The following is a 13471-nucleotide window of genomic DNA, read 5'->3' as shown; positions in this document are numbered from 1 at the left end:
AGGAGGTGAACTGCCTAATGGATTTCCTGGGGGAATGTGAGGAGGAACTGCAGGCATTAAAGAAGCTTAAGAAGAGTGAGAGAGGCCTTCTCTATGGGGTCCTCATGAGCCTCAAGGACACCTATGACAGCATGGTGAGCCTGGGGTGTACATGCACACGAATGTGCATATGCATGCTTGTGCCACCAGCCTGGAGCTTGGTGTGTGACACTGGGGGGCTCAGTGTGTGACACTGGGTGAGTCATTTAAAACTGCACAGCTACAAAACGGCAAACTGAGAGTTAAACCCAGAATTTGGGCTCCAAACCCCAAATTCTCAGCCACAACACTCTTTTGCCATCCGTGAAGTGCTGCGCTTGTGTCCCCAAGGATGTGAGAGTGTGTGTGAGTCGGGGTGGAATGGGGCTGAAAATGAGCCAGCTGGCTGGTTCCACCCTGACCCCCATGGCTGGAGGTAATGTTCCTTCCCTGCAGGGCCATGACTGTACATGCCGCCTGGCCTAGTTCCTGGAGAAGCCTGGACTTCATAAGGACGGGGTCATTATGAAAGTGCTTAAGGCCCAAGGAGCCAACCCCTTTGTTAAGACCAACATCCCGCAGACGCTGCTCAGGTCTCTGAAGTGGGCTAGCTGGGGTCTGGGGCTGGGCTGAGCCCAGGGCTGAAACAGCTCTTTAAAGTCCCGATTCAGGGCAGAGGGTGAGGAGGGGGCTAGTCATGCAGACTTCAAAGACCAGGGTTCTTGGGCCAGCCCTTTCTGTCCCTGGGGCTGAGTTTCTTTATCATAGAACATGTGGATGGACTCCACAGTCTGTAAGGGCCCTTCGGGCTCCAAGGTTCTGTAAAGCTACACTCTGTTTCTATCTCAGTTTCTCTCTCAAATTGTTCTATTTCTACCCAGGCTTCTCTCTTTGATTTTTCTCCCCATTGCTTATTCTCTCCCTTCCCTACTCAGCCTGTGGTGCATCTGTGTTTTGTGAGGAACATGTTCTCAGTTCTGATGGCAGAGCTGTGGGCTCTTTGGTCCTGATATTAGGAGTCATGGCTGGTGTCTGATCTTGGTCTTTCTTGCAGGAGCAGCCCCTCACTCCAGCTGGAAGGGAGCCCAGGAAGCCTCAGCTTTAGGGAGGAGCTCATGGAGCCCAGGAAGCCCTGGGGTTGACTCTGGAGGGTGGTTGGCCCCCATATGGGGAGGGGTCTGCCCAGTGAGGCTTTCACCCTCAGCTCATTTTCTTCTGCTTCCCTTAGCTTTGAATGCGGCAACTCCATCTATGGCCAGATGTTGAACTACTGAACTTAAAGAAGACATGTGGGGGCTCCTCAGGGGGTGAGGGAGCTCTGCTGGCAGAAAGGGGGTCCATCCTAGGCATGGGTACTGACACAGGTGACAGCATCTGCATACCAGCCAGCTTCTGTGGTGTTTATGGTCTCTGGATCACAGGTTCCCGCCTCAGGTACTCATTGATGGTGGTGGTGGGGTGGGCTTGGACCTGCCTAAGGGAACTAGGGGGTGGGGAAGTAGAGGTGTCTGCTCCTCCCATCAACTTTCATCTACCTAGCTCAGTAGTAGGGGAAGTGGGTAGGAGGGCTTCAAATAACTCCTGCAGTAGCCATGCTAAACGTACCATGTTTTGTCCAGGTGGCAGTAGAATAGACCTTCCACTCATTAACTCATCAGCTCATTAATTCATTAATCTATACAGCTATCCATCCACATACCCCTTCTCTTACTCACTCATCAATCTGTCCATTTATCTGCCTATCTGTCCTTCATCCATTCAATCACCCACGTGGTCATCATCTCAGTTTCTATCCATCAATCAATTTTACCATTCATCCACTATTTATTTAAAAGATTTTTATTGACTATTTACTGTGTCAGACATAACAGCTCCTTGGGTACTAGCTACTTGGGTTACTTCAGTGAACAAAAGAGACAAATATCTCAGCCCTTGAAAAACTTACACATACTCTTCCTTCCAACCATTTATTTATCCATCCATCTTTCCATCCATCCATTTGTGTATCCATCCATCAATCCACATTTGTATCTCTCCATCCATCCATCCATCCATCCATCCATCCATCCATCCGTTCATCGTGTATGCATGCATGCATCCACCCATCTCTCAACCCCTCTCTGTGTACCCACACCATGGCCCCTATTCTGGGGACATAGACCACTCTTGGACCCAGCCCCTGCCCCTGCTGTGCTCTTAGACACACAAATGAGTTAGTCAGAAAGTGATCAGGTCTCTAAGAGAGGGTCAAAGCTTGTGGGAATGCACAAGAGGAAGCTGACATTTTCTTCAACAGAGATTTATTAAAAGCTTATACTCTTGACTTTCAGAGGCAGGGCAAGGGAAGGGAAGGATTCCTGGAGGAGGCAGCATTTGAACGTGGTTTTGAGGGCCAGACATGCCAACATGATGTGGCGTCTAGAAGGCTGTAAGATTGTTTGTAAGCGGCTGACTTTGCCTGCAGCAATATGCACGTGTGGAAGGGCTAGAAGGGGAAGCCGTGGAGAGTTAGAGTCTTGAAAAGCAGTCAAAGAGATCAGACTTTATGCTGTGGGCAGCAGAGAGTCAGGGAAGGTTGAAGCAGCTCCCATTTTTGTGGGCTGCGCCCTGGGGGAGCACATTGCCTGGATGCTCAAGCCTCCTGGCACCCAGGCCTCTCCCTTCACATGCTGAGCTGGGCTCTGGGTCAGAATGTTTTGCAGCTACACTGGAATCGCCTCTGCCATAAAGGGGAAAAAAATTGGGTAAGTCCTGGTCTGTGCCTGTGGCCACCCCATTTAAAGATGAACCTGCCAGTCTTTCTCCCAAGGACATTTCGCTCAGCTCATATCTCCAGACAGATCAGCCCCACAGATGATGACTGAGAGGGCGGACTGCATGGTTCCCACCTGGCCTCCCCTTGTCCAGTGACTCTTGGCCCTCTGAGAAGGGCTTCTGTCCTGCTATCCAGCTTTAATCTCTTCCTTCGCCCTGACCATGACCTTGGAACCCACTCTCTGAGGCCAGGCAGTTGGGATCCCCAGGGCACAACAAATGAGAGGTGCTTGCTGGGCACGGTGGCTCATGCCTGTAATCCCAGCACTTTGGGAGGCTGAGGTGGACAGATCACTTGAGGTCAGGAATTCGAGACCAGCCTGGCCAACATGGTGAAACCCCGTCTCTACTAAAAATACAAAAATTAGCCAGGTGTGGTGGTGCGCACCTGTAATCCCAGCTACTGGGGAGGCTCAGGCAGGAGAATCACTTGAACCCAGGAGGTGGAGGTTGTAGTGAGCAGGGATCGTGCCACTGCACTCCAGCCTGGGTGACAGAGAAAAACTTCGTCTCAAAAACAAGCAAACAAAAAATAAAACACAACAAACAAACAAAATGAGAGGTGCCTGTCTCTCTCCCGTCCTCTTTGTGCAGTGACCACGGTGGCTGGCCCCAAGGCCCGGGATGTGGAGAGCCTGGCGCTGTGCCTGCAAGCCCTGCTGAGTGAAGACATGTACCGACTGGACCCCACTGTGCTCCAGATGCCCTTTAGGGAGGAGGTAAGCCAGGTGAGAGAGCAGACATGGGGGTTTCCTTGCCCCCCACCATCATTCCTCCCTGACCTGTCTGCCATGTTACCTTCCCAGGTGAAGACCCCCTTTCCCACCCCAGGCTGCAGTGAGTGAGAAGCCCACATGCTCAGTCCAGTTTGTTTCCTTCCCCTGCTGGACGCCAGCTGCTTTGGCCTCTTGGCTATCTGGAGCCATAGCTTGTAAGTGCCCCCAAAGAGGGCCTCCAGTGCCATATACCCAACCCATGCAGGCAGAATACTCAGCAAGTGTGGTTCAGAGGGTGTGGCATCCAGTTAAGCTGGGTTTTTAACCCTCTAGGTAACCCTGGCCAAGTCACATCTCTTCTCTCAGCCTTAGCCTCCCCATCAGTACAATAAAGAGGTTAGGCTGGGAGATCACTCCACACCCTTCTCTCTACAGCAGCCTTCATTTATTCGTTAATTCATTCAACAACATTTGCTTGTACCAGCTGTGTGCCAGGCTCCGTGTGTCTCATCCTCACACTCTATAGAGTGAGCAGTGCTCCTCCCATTTACAGCTGGGGAGACTGAGGGGAAGTGAAATGACTTGCCTAAGATCATGTAGTTAGTAACTGGCAGAGCTGGCTTTGAACCCAGCCCTATCTAACTGCAGAACCCTCTCCATAGGGCAGTTTCTGTCTACCTCCCGGCAATGTCTGTTCCTCGGATTCCCTACACCCCTCCTAGCATTATCAACCTGAGATCATTGTATATCATCCATGATTTGCCCCTACAAACATGTGCTGTGTGACGGGTGAGGGGCGGCTGCTTTTCTGGCAGCACCCCACTTCCCAGGACTAGGGGCCCTCCACCCCCGACCCTGGTCTGGGTATTTGCCCCTATAGATCTCCATCCTCATCTTTTCCTAACATTTCTCTAGCTTAAAGATATTTGTGTCTATGCATGACTTACTCACCTGCCAACCCACTCAACTCCAACCGTCCATTCACCCACTCACCCACATATGCATTCAACCCTCTGCCCACCCAACTACCCACCATCTCATACATACATCCACCCACCCACCCAGGAGTCTGTCTACCATCTATTTCCTATCCACCCCATCTGCCCAACCACCCATCTCATCCATTTCTCCTTCTTCTAGGGGTTTCCCCAGAGCACCTAGAGCCTGGAGAGTATATAGGGAGGCTCCCAGGGGGTCTTGGGGTGTCCACGTGGATTCCCCCCTTTGTGAGGACAGCTGTAGACCAAGGCCCTGCCCTTAAAGTCTGGCTCTTGGATAGAGTGGGGCCACCTTGTCCCCAGCACAATCTCTCCTCCGAGCTCCATCCAGCCCCTTGTGCCCCTAGGTTTACACCAGTAACTGGCCCCTTCGAATTGGCTACATGAATCAGATGGTTACATCCAGCCATCCCCTAGCATGGCCAGGGCTGTGCAGCTCACCTTCTGGCTGCTCCAGGATGCATGACACCAGGTAGTCTCACCTGGTCCTAGGTGAGAGAGAGGCTGGGCCAGTGCGAGGATGCTGGGTGGGGCCATCCTTGGAGACAAAGGTGGCTACATCTGAGTTTGAGGTGCTGAGATAATTGTGTTCCCCCTATGCTTCCTGGAGAAGACTGATGGAGTGGAGGTGGGGACAGGGTGAACCCTACCCTATAAGGAAGGCATCAAGCTTTTGTGCTTCCTCCTTCAGTGGTGGAGATTCAGGGACTCACTCCTATAATCCCTTTAGCTTGGGTCTCTGTTGCCTCCATCAAGTGGCCGTAAGGAGCTTTCTGTCTCCAAAATCCCCACCCTAGCCCTACCCCCACCTCCCCTGCCCCCAGTGGCTTGTCCTGGCCTCACTTCCCCTTTGAGATTCTACCATGTGATCTTGGGCTAGCCTTTTAACCTCCCTGGGCTTGTTTTCTACCCAATGGGGTGGCTGTGAAGATTAAATGTGGTTCCATAGATAAAGCACTTGGCATGCTGGCTGGATCACAGTGAAGCATGAAGGAAATGAGGGCTGCTCTCGTTCTGTTCTGTCGCATCTGTGTGTGAGGGTGAGGGAGTGGGGTGGCAGGAGACCAACCAGTGACACAGGCCTCCCATACCATGCTCAGGCGCTGAGGTGGATGGAGATGCACGAGATGATGTGGCATCCCTCTTGAAATCTTGGGGGATGCAGAGACAGAGAACCAGGCAGGGTTGGGGAAGCTCCAGACCCTGACTCTGCCTCTGCCTCCCCAGGTTATCCCCTTCTCCATCCCCCAGGCAGAGTACGCCATCAAAGACTTGTACATGGGGGGAATGTTTACTGATGGAGGGGCCACTCTTCTAGAGAAGATGTACATTATCTGCTGGGGTGGGGCATAGTGGAAACGAGGTAGGGGAGTGGGCTGGAGCCAACCTGAGTCCCAGGAGGGAAACTGGGGGCCTGGGCTGGGATGCCTCTGGCTAACAGTGTGACCTTATGCTGCAAGCCACACACTGGGCCTGTCTTTAGGATGCACCTGTTCTGGGGGTGGGGCTGAGAGCAGAAGTGCATCTTTGGGTTTGGCCTCCTTCTGGTCTACGGAGTGGAAGTTGGGTGGCTGTGGGGGCAGGTCACACATTGGCTAAGGGCTGTGACTTACCCATCTGCGACTGGTTCCTCAGAGAGGGGGACATTGTGGATCCCAGCATAAAGGGCATGGTCAACCAGCTCTGCCTGCCAGTCCCTGTCAAATGTTTCTTGACCTGGATCCCGAAGTACACAGTAAATGCAGGCCCTGGTCAGGGAGGGCTTTGGAAGGGCAGGGGGCACAGGGAGTAGGAGGGGCTCAGAAAGCAGAGGGAGCTCACAGAAGAAGTGGAAGTGGGATCAGAGAGGAGGATGAGGCCCAGAGAATGCTGGTAGCTCAGAGAGGGGTTCAAAATGGGAAAGAAGAATGAAGGGCTGGGTGCATGGTGGCTCATGTATGTAATCCCAGCACTTTGGGAGGCCAAGGTAGGAAGATCACTTGAGCCCAGGAGTTTGAGACCAGCCTGGACAACATAGTGAGACTCCATTCTCTAAAAAGAATGGAAAAAACAAAACAAAACAAAACTAGCTGGGCATGGTGGTGCATGCCTGTGGTCCCAGCTACTCAGGAGGCTGAGGTGGGAGGATTGCTTGAGCCCAGAAGATCAAGGCTGCAGTGAGCTGAGATCATGCACTGCACTTCAGCTTGGGTGACAGGTAAGACTCTGTCTCAAAAAAAAAAAAATTAATTAAAAAAATAATGAAAGAAGGGGATGGGGCTAAAAGGGTAGGGTGCTCACAGAGAGGGGAGGGGGTTTCAGAGAGGAGGCTTAGAAAGGGGGAAGGGCATTTGGAGGGCTACAGGGCCAGTGTGAGCACGGAGAGGCTCAGGGCTTGGTGAAGCGGTGTAGGCTTATTGAGGATCGGAGGGTTCCATGTCAGTGTGTTAAGCAATGCTACCCTTCTTGGACCCCCTCCTGGGCAGGCTGGCTGTTTCCCTGTCGGTTCTGAAGTTGAACTCCCTCTCTCAGCCCCCCTCTAAGATCCCCAAACTAGCCAGCATCTTGAAGAGATTCGTGGAATGGGGTGAGTCTCCCTAGGGACAGCTCCTGCTCACAATGGTTGTCCATGGGATGGTGGGAATAGAGGAGGGGCATACCCACTTAGTGGGTAACTATTTAGATTTTGGACTCTAATTAGGGTTTTAGGATCATGCCTGACATTATCGTTAGATTGAGACTTTTGACTGGTGTTGGGACTTGATTTGGAGTTAAGATCTGAATTAAGGCTGGGTGTGATGGCTCACGCTTGTAACCCCAGCCCTTTGGGAGGCTGAGCGGGGAGGATCACTTGAGGCCAGGGGTTCAAGACCAGCTAGGACAACATGATGAAACCCCGTCCCTGCTAAAAATACAAAAATCAGCAGGTGTGGTGGCACGTGTCTTTATCCCAGCTACTCGGGAGGCTGAGGCATGAGAACCACTTGAACCCAGGAGGTGGAGGTTGCAGTGGGCCAAGATGGTGCCACTGCACTCTAGCCTGGGCGATAGAGACAGACTCTGTCTCAACGGAAAAAAAATCTGAATTAAGGCTAGGTTGAGGTAAAATTTGGGACTGAAGTTGAGATTAGGTTTTATTTGGGTATGGGCTTAAGACTGAGGCTGGGGTTGGAGTTGGTTTGGGTTGGGGTTGGTGGGGCGAAGATAGATTTGGAAGAGGGTTGGGACTGAGCCTGGAGTTGGGGTGGGGCTAGAGTTAGGGTTAGAGATGAGGTTGGGAGAGGCTGGTATGGGCTTGGGTTTGCTGTTGGGCTTGGCCTGGTGGGGTTGGTGTTGAGATGCTGGGCAGAATTGGGCTGGAGTGGCCTGAGGGCTAACTGGGTGCCTCACAGATTAGGGTAAGGAGCCTGTGGCCTTTGAGGCAGCCCATGAGTTCCTGTGACTGGTGGAATGGGGGGTAGATTGACCAGAGGATGTGTGCTCTTGGGGACCTTGAGCAGGCAAGATGTCTTGGCCAGGGGACAAGACACGGGGTCACTCCCAGCCCATCAGCTGATTTGCAGCGTGCACTGAGGCCTTGGGTGTCATGTCCCATTTGTATAAAAGAGTTCCCTCCCATGCTGACCTTTGAACTTGTCAGAGTCTTCCTCATTCTTTCAGGACACCCAAGAAACTGTGGGAGCAGCACACAGCAGTGGAGGTGATGCATGCCTGGGAAGACCTTGAGGGGCTGCTGGAGCTGGGGCTGCAGACACCTGGGTAGTGCCCTGAGTGGTCAGAGTTATGGCCTGGCCTGCAGAGGAGGCCCAGCTGGACCTGGGTTGGGGGGCGCTTGGTGACCTCAGAAGTTATTCTAGTCCATCTCCCTAGAGCATTGTCCCCAAATCCTTGTGACCTGAAATTCAGCTTCCCATCCCTTCACCTCTGTCCCTTGGAAGATCCTGAACCTCCACAGGTATCTCAGGCCGAAGCTTATAGCCTGAGACTTCCTCCTGGTGTGCAACTCAGTGCTGCCTGGCAGCATCTGACCTTGTCTGGCGAACAGTAACCCCTGCCGGTCCTACCCCTACCATCCCTCACTGTCCCTGCAGGAATATCAGCAAGAGTTCATAGCCAAGTGGAGGTCCCTGGACCTGGATGTGCTGCTGGTGCCAGTTCTGGGCTCTGCCTTCTATATAGGCTCTTCCTCCCTAGCATCAGGTGAGAGCACATTGGGTCTTGGTGGCGTTGAGATTGGGAGTCCAGGACTCCCGAGTCCTGCCCCAGCTTCTGTGATCTTGCCCTCTGTCTCCATTCACTTTTTAAAAATATTTCTTAAATTGAGATAAAAGTCATAACACAAATTCACCATTTTAAAGTGTACAATTGAGTGGTTTTTAGAATTTCAAAATGTTGTGCAACCACCACCATTATCTAATATCTGAACATTTCTGTCACCCTGAAAGGAAAGCTTGTACCTGTTAGCAATTTCCATTCACTTTAAAAATGAACTTTATGGAAGTATAATTTACACGCAATAAAAATCACCGATTTTAAGTATAATTTGATGAATTTTGACAAATGTATACAGTTGTATAACCACCACTATAATCAGAAATACAGAACAGAATATATTTTTAGATTTTATAGATATATGTTCCATCACTCCCAAATTTCCCTCATGTCTCTGCAGTTCACTCTATCCCTAACCCCAGCAACCACTGATCTGCTTTCTGTCACCATAGTTTTGCCTTTTCTAGAATTTCATACAAATGGAATCAAAGGGTATGAAGCTTTTGTGTTTGGCTTTTTCCACCTAGCACATCCATTTACTAGTTTTTTTTTTTTTTCGAGACAGTCTTGCTCTGTCACCCAGGCTGGAGCACAGTGGCATGATCTCAGCTCACTGCAACCTCCTCTGCCTCCTGATTTCAAGCAATTCTCCTGCCTCAGCCTCCCAAGTAGCTGGAATTACAGGTGTGTGCCACCACGCCCAGCTAATCTTTGTATTTTTAGTAGAGACGGGGTTGCGCCATGTTGGCTAGGCTGGTCTCGAACTCCTAACCTCAGGTGATCACCCACCTCAGCCTCCCAAAGTCCTGGCATTACAGGCGTGAGCCACTGTGCCCGGCCCATCCATTTACTGTTAACATGCCCTCTGCTGCCCTACTTCAAAAGGGGTCTTCAGCCCAGCCTGACCAAAACATGGGCTCAGGACAGGGTAATATCTGGGCCATCCCTGGGTCCCATGCACAGGTGCTGGTCTCAAAGGTGCTGCCCAAGGCAGGATAAAACTCAGTTCCAAACCCGAGTCTGGACTCCTCTCCCCTGACCTTAAGAACATGTCCTCCTGGGTCCCCCGACTGTGGCCAGCCAAAGGCGCATCCCACGCCTGACTCTCCCTGCACACATGTGGCTGCTGCAGAAAAGCTGTCCTTTCAACTCCAGGTGGCGCTGTGCACCCCTACTATCTTGAAGGCCGCTGCACAGGAGGGCATGGGCTGAATCCTCCGCCATCCACTAGCTGTGTAGCCTTGGAAAAGCCCCTAACTCTGCCACCTCGATTTCCTCACTTGTACACAGTCAATAGTAATCCACACCTCACAGAGTGGAGAGGATTCAAGGGATCAGCAATATGATGAGGCCAGCACAGTGCCTGGCACTGAGTAAGGCGTCTGCAATGCAGATTCCGTCCTTCCCTCCACCCTGGGGAGAGCATGAGGCACTCCTGACACAAACTGGCTAGTCCGAGCCCAGAGCGCTGAAGTTCCCAGAAGGACCGGGAGGGGGCGCCCACCCACATTCTTCCCCACCTGAGTCTGCGCTGACGATTTCCTGGGCTTATTGGATCTTCCTGCAGAAAGCCAGTCTTACGTGACCCTGTACAACCTCCTGGACTTTCCCGCGGGCGTGGTGCCTGTCACTATCGTGACACTACAGGGCGAGGAGGAACTGGCCTTCTGCAAGGGGTGCTACGGAGATAGTTCTGATAAAAATTTCTCGGAGGTCAGTTTCCTTCTCCGAGCCTCTCCCGCAGCGGGGACAAACCAGGGCTGGCTCTATCCGGGTTGGGGCCCCTGACGGGTGGTGGTGGAGAGAGTAGGGCGGGGCTGGTCATTCCTGGTGTTCACCCTTTGGCACTTATGCTAGTTTCACCCCAACCCTGAGGACACATCATTTGACCTTCTTGTCAGCCCCATCCATGTCAAGGGAGAAAACTTTGCAAAACCAGTGGTTTTCTTTAAATTTCTTTTTCCTCCTCTTCCTCCCTCTCCCCCTCTTCCCCTTCCTCCTTCTCCTCCTCCTCCTTCTCTTCCTCCTCCTCCTTCTCCCCCCCCTCCTCCTTCTCCCCCTCCTCCTCCTCCTTCTCCCCCCCTCTCCTCCTTCTCCTTCGTCCTCCTTTTCCTTCTCCTTCTCCTTCTTTTTTGAGACAGAGTCTTGCTCTATCGCCCAGGCTGGAGTGCAGTGGCACGATCTCGGCTCACTGCAACCTCTGCTTCCTGGGTTCAAGTGATTCTCCTGCCTCAGCCTCCCAAGTAGCTGGGATTACAGGCACCTGCCACCACGCCCGGCTAATTTTTTTTTTTTTTTTTTTGAGATGGAATCTCACTCTTTTGCCCAGGCTGATGTGCAGTGGTGCGATCTCAGCTCACTGCAACCTCCACACCCTGAGTTTGAGCCATCCTCCTGCCTCTCAGCCTCCCAAGTAGCTGGGACTACAGGCATGCACCACCACGCTCGGCTAATTTTTGTAATTTTAGTAGAGACAGTGTTTCACCATGTTGGTCAGGCTGGTCTCAAACTCCTGGCCTCAAGTGATCCGCCTGCCTTGGCCTCCCAATGTGCTGGGATTACAGGTGTGAGCCATTGCGCTTGGCCTTCTTTGCATTGCTGTAGGTAAAAACAATCTCAGAGGCAGGGAGGGCAGAGCAGGGCAAAAGCCGCTGGTTATGAGCTTACTGTGTATCTGCTCTGGATATGACCTCTCTTGGGACCTCTGTTTCTTCACCAGGAAAATGGGAATAAAAACATCTACGTTGTAGGGTTGTGCTAAAGGTTAATTAATTTGAAAAAGAGAGTGAAGCAATTTGTATAAGGTCTTGCGTGTAGGAAGTGTTCAATAAATACTATGATTAGTAAGTCAGAGTGGTTTCAGAAAAGAAAATATTACCAAATATTTAACTGCAGGGTCTAAAATAACACACCTGACTTTGGTGAGAGAGAGAAGGAGAGAGAGGAAGAGAAAGAGGCCAACTCCGAAACATATGCACGTATCCGAGTCAGACATTAAGTAACTTACTTTTTCTGGAAATTGGTTTTAGTGCTAGAGTTACCCAGTGGAACTGCTGACCTGAATTCTGAGAAAATAACAATAATGACACTATCTCATGTGTCTTGAGCACTTACTCTGTTCCAGGAGCTGTTTAAAAGTGCCGTGTATAAATATTAAATCATTAAATTCAATAACTCTCCTGTGAGGTTTTTTAAATGAGGAAAATGGAGGCACAGACAGATTAAGGGACCGGGCCAAAGCCACACAGCCAATTGAAGTGGAGGAGCTAGGACTTGAAGCAGGTGATCTGACTCCAGAGACAAAGGCAAATAAAGCCTCAAATGATATCATCATAAAGCAATGAAAACAGGTTTGAATTCCTACAAGGATGTTTGGATTTCGTGGCAGGGACTCAGGCTTAGCCCCCATGTTCCTGGGCCTGTTTTGGGCCAAGGCAATACTTTCACTGTGGAAGGGTAACCAGGCTCTGGATCAGGGATTAGCATACTCTTCTTTCTCTTGCTTGAACATTGAGTGGATGCTCGGCTTTCTCTTTCATCATTATAATCAGCATTCTGCACACGGAGCAAGTTTTACATGTTAACCCTGAAGAACTATGGCCAATAAAATCACAACAGTCTTTTCAGGTTTCACTGAGAGCTGAGGAAGCCTGGAATTCTGAGATCTAGGTCATTTTTACCTTAATATAGATAGGGAAAGGGATGTTTGGACTAAAGCATCACCTAGACCAACCTGTGGTACAGAGGCCCAGAATAGCATGGGTGATGAACAGAGCCAGGCAAGGGGCCTGTGAGCAGGAAGGAGGCTCTGAGTTCCCAACCTTCTCTCCTGGCAGGCGGTAACAGGATCCGTCGGACTTCCGGTGACTGTGCAGTGCTTTGCTTTGCCATGGGAAGAGGAGCTGTGTCTCCGGTTCATGAAGGAGGTGGACACCTTGGTCAAGAATCAGAGGGGGCCCAAATGACAGGCTCCTGGAATGGAGTAACAGCTCACGAAACATGGGGCTGGTTGTGGTGGCTCATACCTGTAATCCCAGCAGTTCAGGAGGCAGAGGCTGGCAGATCACTTGAGGCCACGAGTTTGAGACCAACCTGGGCAACATAGCGAAACCCTGTTTCTAAAACATTTTCTTGGTGTTACTCCTGTAGATCCTCACTCAAGTGTGCTCCTTCCTTCTCATGAATACGATGTCCACCTTATGTCTCCTTCTGGAACCCCACCAGGTTCCTTTTCTTTGTTGGTCCCTCTGTGTGGGTGCTCAATATTCCTCAGATGGGCCCACGGTGGGGAGCAGGGTGAGGAGCTCAATAAACATTTTCTGACTGGCCTTGGCCTCATGATCTCTGGTCTGGGTGAGGCTGTAATCTCCTGGTGGTCTTCTGCCTCTAGTTGCTTTCCTCCAATTCAGTCTCCCTGATGCTACCCCAGATTGCAGTGGGGAAAGAGCCCCAAACAGAGAGGCTGGAGATCTGGGTCCAAGTCCTGACTCTGTCTCTGACTTGCTGTGTGATGCTGGGAAGTCCCTTCATCTCTCTGCACCTGAGTTTTCTCATCTGAGTTTCAGATTGAGGGGGTTAGATTTGATAAGGTCTATGGTACCTACCAGCTTGACCATTCTGTGAGCTGTGATTTCTGGGCACTGTCCTGATTAAGAACTTGCCATGATTCCCACT

The 13471-nt window shown here is 51.2% G+C and overlaps 1 protein-coding gene across 1 annotated transcript; it reads left to right on the top strand.

Moving 5' to 3' along the window:
- The first annotated feature begins 1333 nt into the window (after positions 1–1333).
- On the top strand, positions 1334–13125 carry LOC129016863 (fatty-acid amide hydrolase 1-like). The gene is made up of 9 exons (XM_054456628.1): positions 1334–1452; positions 2721–2762; positions 3427–3551; positions 3639–3763; positions 7058–7112; positions 8186–8225; positions 8617–8725; positions 10365–10510; positions 12634–13125. Exons 5-9 carry the CDS (start codon positions 7108–7110, stop codon positions 12760–12762), a joined length of 429 nt encoding a protein of 142 aa, XP_054312603.1. The 5' UTR covers positions 1334–1452; positions 2721–2762; positions 3427–3551; positions 3639–3763; positions 7058–7107; the 3' UTR covers positions 12763–13125.
- The last annotated feature ends 346 nt before the right edge of the window (positions 13126–13471 follow it).

Source organism: Pongo pygmaeus, chromosome 1, assembly GCF_028885625.2.
Source record: "Pongo pygmaeus isolate AG05252 chromosome 1, NHGRI_mPonPyg2-v2.0_pri, whole genome shotgun sequence".
NCBI lineage: Eukaryota > Metazoa > Chordata > Mammalia > Primates > Hominidae > Pongo > Pongo pygmaeus.
Note: the sequence above shows the minus strand (reverse complement) of the source record. Positions and strands in the feature narration are given on the sequence as shown.